Raw genomic sequence first — 5920 nt, forward strand, 5'->3', positions numbered from 1 at the left:
TACCGTTACCAGGTCTTTTAACGATGGGGAAGCCTGCTAACAGAGAAGTATGGATATGCACCCAGGGTTCATCCACCCTCAAATACCCTGACTTCCATCAAACGATCTTCGTCCCTCTCATCCGTGCCATCCTATCCCACACCTCGCCCACCCATCCGTCCTCATGCTATTCTATGTCATGGGCCCACCACAGTGATCTAAACAATCTGCAAGTCATGCCCTGATCCGCAACGGAAGGATGGGGGACCACGATCTCGTACGTACGTGCGGATGTGGATGTGGAAAGCAGACATGCATGGATAAGAGACTCTCGGCTTGCTCGGCAGAGAAACGGAAAGAATGAAAGAGAGAAACAACAACATCAAGACTCAAGACTACCGAGAGTGTAGTGTAGTATGAAGACATAGCCTGACATCACATCACTTATGGTGTGGAATAACGGAAACAACCACGAAGATCAATCTGATAGATCAGATCACCGATCACTTACTTACATGTCTGCAACGAAAACAACTGCCTATGGTAATTTGTCTGGGTTAGGCTGAAGCAAAGTCGATTTTGTCAACAACACATCTGCGTATAGTGACAGCATATCCACGGAAAACATGGAAGAGTTTGCATCTAGACCTTCGTTTCCCCATTTGATTATGGTATAGGGTGAATCTGGGGTCAAAAGAGGAAGACTGTCTTCAGCAGTGTATGTCATGTCTCATAGTTACACAGCGTATGTATGATGGTATACAGCTATCGCGACTGGACTCTACTTCAGCCCATCCGTTGATATGCTCATAACTCCAAAAAGGTTAGCTACGATGGATGACATTGGCCCTAAGTGATTCGAGGACATGATGCAGATAAATCACGTATGTGGTTCTTTGGTTCTTGTCATGCTTTTGACATTGAGAAAGGTGAGAGACCGCTACCAAGGTAGGGATGTATAGCATGCTGAAAGGAGAGAGAAGGAAATCACACAACGGCGAGAAATGGCATGTTGCGTCGAGGAAGTAATAAACTATGATAACTGGTATATAAACGGAGGGAGCCAGAATTATCCAGCGTGAGGTTAATGATACCTAATCAGGAACCAAAGATATACCACGAAAGATAAAGCAGTAGTACCAAGGATCATTGTATGTAATCCCGTTGTAAAAGAACAATGTTTGAAATCTTCGTTTCACGCCTCTTCGCCTGTCTGTCTGCCTGGTTATCATGTTCAGAACACTAAAAATCCATCCATCTTCGCGCCTGCCCCCCCACCAAACCCATTCCATATTCCCCTCCGTTTGCCTATATAATATACTCAAGATAGATGAAAATAAAACAATTGGAAAACTTCCAAAAAAGAATAACGACAAAAAGGCAGAGACCCCTTGCTCTCTCATTTCCACATTGCAGGAGAGGTCGATCGCTGTTGAACAGGCAAACTCAAGACATGGAAAAATAACGAGGCGATTACTGAGCCAACGAAGTGTGTAAAAGCCCATCCATCCACCCATCCATGAAAAAACTAAGGCGCCGCCGCCGCCGTTATGGCAGAGGTAACCGATGTATCCGTACGCACAATACAACAATGCTCCTCCAGAAGAACAGGTAAAGCAAACAAGTGAGAGGAAGAGAGGATGATGAGAATCGAAGTGGGAAAAAAAAAAAAAAAAAAAAAAAAAAAGAATATGCCCGAGAATTAAACTTGGTAGAAAAAATAACCCAAACACAAGAGGCACAGCCCAGCGCAACCTTATCGACCTCAAAAACGATAATACGCTAGCTCACCCTCTCATCATCATCATCATCATCATCACCTCCTCCTGGCTGAAGTTCTGACACCTTTCCTTGCCCTAGCTGGGTTTGACCTCTGGCTCCTGTTCCTCGTCGTTGGCGGTGCTGATAAGGTAGCAGCAGTAGCAGCCGCAACAGCGACGGAAGCAGCAGCAGCAGCAGCAGTGGAAGAAGCATCCTTACTGATACTCGCCTCGACTGCTATTTCCGCAGCTAGAAGAGGGATAGCAAGGTCGGGAGTCGCCGTGACGGTATCAGCAGATACTTCATCGACATCAAACTCGAGGTCCTTTAGGGCGTCATCATCCATGTCTGTAAGTTCCTCACTTAGGCTCCGCACGGCCTCTCTGCCGGGCCATTGTTCTTCTATGACAGAAGTACCCTCGATCTGGAAGCCGTGAAGGTAAGTTGGTGCGCCACCCTCGGTGAGGATGTTGCTGGCGGGGTCGCGACCGAAGCTATTGTTGGATTGAGGTGGTGTGAGCGGACCGGACTGTTGAGAATGCGATAGTTGGGGAACATTCGTGGCATGGTCGGGACCTTCGCCGGGTAAAGAGGGGGGAGTGCCGGAGTCTTTGGTTATGTCAGGAAGCTGAAGCTGTTGGAAATCTTCCTTGTTCTCCTTCTCTTCTTGTCCGCCAGTGATTGACTGGTGGGCTGAGAGGGCTCCGTTAGTTTTTGGTGCATTGTCGACCTCTGATGTGTTTACTTCTATGCTGCCCACATCTGCCTTCTCTTCTGAGGCGTCAACGTTCATGTCATCCGGTTCACCGTCGGGTTTAGTATTCGCGTCCGCTTTATCGCCCCCGTCTTCTTCACCCTCCCCATCTGCTTCACCGTCGCTCTGATCGGCTACGATGATCTGGCCGCCCTCTTCTGGGGCATCGGCCATCTCAACGTCTTCAGCCACGACATCGTCATGGCTGGATACTGTGATTGTGGGTTGCCTGACTTCCAGGCTCGCATCGAGCATGCCTTCGAGTTCTTGATGAAGGGCATCGTAGGGTTTGCTGCAGATATCCGCCTCTGCTTGCAGTGCTGCTTCGAGGTATGGTTGAACCTGCTTCAATATCCTCTTGCCCATCTGCTTGCGTTTCTTAACCTCGGCATTGGCGCCGTTCTTAGTGGGTGATGCATATGAAGGTTCGACATCTGGGTCTAAGCCAGCATGTGGGTTAATTGCAGAGGCAATCTCAGCACTGATGACTTGGCAGAGATCGTGGGTAAACTGCAAGGTTGTCGTGTAGTAGCGCTTGTCCATTTTAACCTGCAGTTCGGACAAGCCCTTCGCGAAGACGTCCCTATCCGACCTATTCCCGTTTGTTAGCGTAAGATTCCCCATACAACAGTGGAGGTTCAAGAGACGTACTGGACGGCCTTCTGGAGCACCGGAATCAACATCTCATAGACAGGGAAATAGCAGCTGTCCACAAAATCGCGTTCCATCTCGGCGGCATCAAGCTTGCTGGCCTCGCGCTGCACAATCTCTTCCGACAAAGCCTTGAGGTGTTCAAGGTCTCTCAACAATGTCCGCGCAAACTCAATCCTCCTAGCCAACCTTGTCTGGCCCGATGGTCCCATAGCTGCGAAGTTCCGCCTGGTCAACTCCATCGAGGAGAATGTCTCCATCTGAAGCTGAAGGCGCTTCAACAAAGCAGCACCCCTGCGAGCTTCGCGTTTGAGGGTCCAATAACGACATGCTTCGGCGATAAAGTCCTTCCTCTTGAGGATGGTGAAGCGTGCCAGAGCACTCTCCACTAGGTCGTAGACAGCTTGTGGAATAATTGGCGCTCCAGATGGCAGCTTCCATATAGGCTTGCCTGGCTGGCCGTTCTTGTTTTCTCCCAGGACAGCAGAAACCTTGGCCCCCGTCATCTGTGATTCGTCAGGAGGGTGTTCGGTAATGGCGTGCCGGTGGGTAGCGGCCAGTTGCAGGGCTGAAGCTTGACTATCAGCCCAGATACGGCCCTTCATGGCGCGTTTATAGAAGCGCTTGGCATCTTTTGTCGCCTGAACCACATCGTTCTCCTTGGCGTAGTCCTGAGGACAGTGTTTGTCGCAATATGCTTTGAGCGGGAGTCCGCCTTCCAAAACTGCGAGAGCACCCTGGCTGTTCTTCATTTTGAGATATAGCCGACTTCGTCTGGCGCAGGTGACGTGGAAAGCCTGGAAACAGTTTTTGTTAGAGCACTGGATGCAGGCCCCCATCTTCTGACTGCAGATGTAGCACACGAGTTTCCACCTGTTCTTGGGGACCTTTTCCACTTCCATCACCGGCTCCATGAAGGTGTGATTCCCGAGTGACACTTCTGGAATCCACATGGCACACAGAAGATGTGCCCATTTTGATGAGTTCGTTTGCTTGAATGCTCCGTCGGTGTTGGGACAGAAGATGCAGGTTGGAATACCACGCCCAATAAGCTGGCATTTTCGGCATAGCCACTGGCCCTCTGGGATAAAGGGTACACCGTAACACTCTTGGTGTACTGCAAGATCACAACCGTCGCAGAAGACAATCGCATTGGTGTTTTCGCAATCCCCATCGTCGCAAATGGCGCACTTGGAATCCTGCTCCTCGCCGGTCTGCGGTTCGCCGTTGACTGCTGCTGCTGAGCTCGACCTTGGCCTGTGAGTTTGTGGTGGTTTCGGATTTGGCTTCGGTATCCTCTTCTCTAGCGCATGCCACTCCTTCTCGATTTTTGTGATTGTGATTTCGAAGATCTCACGGGTTATGGTATCGAGATTCGAGTCTTTGCGGCGCCTGTTGAGTGTTTCGAGCCACATATCATCTTGCTCATCCATGTCGTATTCGACCCTGCCCACAGCACCCGCCGAAGTGTGCGTCGATTCGCCATTTGGTTGTGTTATGGTCACAGGATCGACATCTTCCTCGACGTTCCCATCCGTGGCCTTGATGAGTTTCCGATCTGACCGAACAAAGTTGTCGCTCTCCTGATAGCCCACGTTGGACATGGATTTGTCGACGTATCGTGCTTGCCCGAAAGTCTTGCTCTCGAAAAGGGCTATTCGGTCGGTTTTCCGGTATGATGGTAGTTTGAGGTCCAGACGCTCCTTTGGCGTCTGGTTGTGGATCGGAAGGACTTTGGGTGTTTTTGGTGTGATTCCAAAGTCCAACGGACGGTTGGCATAAAGGGACGATGATTCCCTCGTTGGCCGCAGTGGTCTACGTCTGCTAGGCGTATCTGTGACCGAACCAACAAGTAGAGGCCTATCCTGCCCACTGGGTGTTGCATTTGGAGCGTCCGTTGAGGCTATGTTGTTGTTGGTACTCTTCGTAGGAGTAGTGGCGCCATTCTCTTGACCGCCCATTTGTTGTTGCTGGACAGCCGGTGTTGGAGGTGCCTCCCTCAAGATACCGTCCACCTCGTCGGCTGGGAAGATCATAAATGTCCCCTCGATATCCAGGTTTGGGTGAAACTCTTCCCAGCCACGCTCCTCTCGGGGCTTGTATCCCTCGCTCTGAACAACGGCGGCCACCACGGCGGCAGCAGAGCTGTATTGCATATCATCGAGTTTGTCGCGATTTACGGCGGTCCGTATCCTTGTGCTTCGCTCTCGTTTCGGGAAAACGCTTGGGGAGGCGTGGGCGGCCGATGTTCGTACTCTTGATGCGGAGCCAGATGGCTCGGCCGGTGTTTCGACGCCATCCTCGTCAATGAAACGTCCGCCACCGCCGGGGCCGCCAGGAACGTATCGTCTCTTCTTAAGGGGTGGCTCAGTTGCCGGGGCGCCTGAGGCGTGTCTCTTGCTACGGGAGGTCGTCACAGAACCCCCAGCCCTCGGACGAGCCTTGGGCCGACTCTGGGGTCGCCGCCGCGGGGTTGATGGCACCGGGGCCATGGCTGCTTGATGGAGGAGCGAAAAGGCGGATAGATATGGGTCGAAAGTGACGGCTGAGTGATGGGTAGGCGGTTAGTTTAAGGGGAATCACCGCGTCGGAGATGGTGGTTGCGGAATCACTCGAGACGGTCGGCGGTTCGGCTCGATCATTGGTGGAGGAAGCGTAGATACGCGACCGTGGGCTAGAAGGCAGAAAGAAGCGGTTGAGCGATGGTCAACGATGCGGGAAGCGTGAGGGAGTCCGGTAGGTTGAAGACGTGACGTTCTGGAAAACGCGAGGCTC

At 51.6% G+C, this 5920-nt stretch overlaps 1 protein-coding gene across 1 annotated transcript; it reads right to left on the bottom strand.

Moving 5' to 3' along the window:
* Positions 1–1795: 1795 nt before the first annotated feature.
* Positions 1796–5637, bottom strand: SMAC4_00135 (uncharacterized protein; the record flags this gene model as incomplete). Its single annotated transcript, XM_003351546.2, has 2 exons — positions 1796–3086; positions 3146–5637. The coding sequence occupies 2 exons, from the start codon at positions 5635–5637 to the stop codon at positions 1796–1798; spliced, it is 3783 nt and encodes a 1260-aa protein (XP_003351594.2).
* Positions 5638–5920: the final 283 nt, after the last annotated feature.

The sequence above is a fragment of the Sordaria macrospora genome, chromosome 4 (assembly GCF_033870435.1).
Source record: "Sordaria macrospora chromosome 4, complete sequence".
In the NCBI taxonomy this organism is placed as follows: Eukaryota; Fungi; Ascomycota; class Sordariomycetes; order Sordariales; family Sordariaceae; genus Sordaria; species Sordaria macrospora.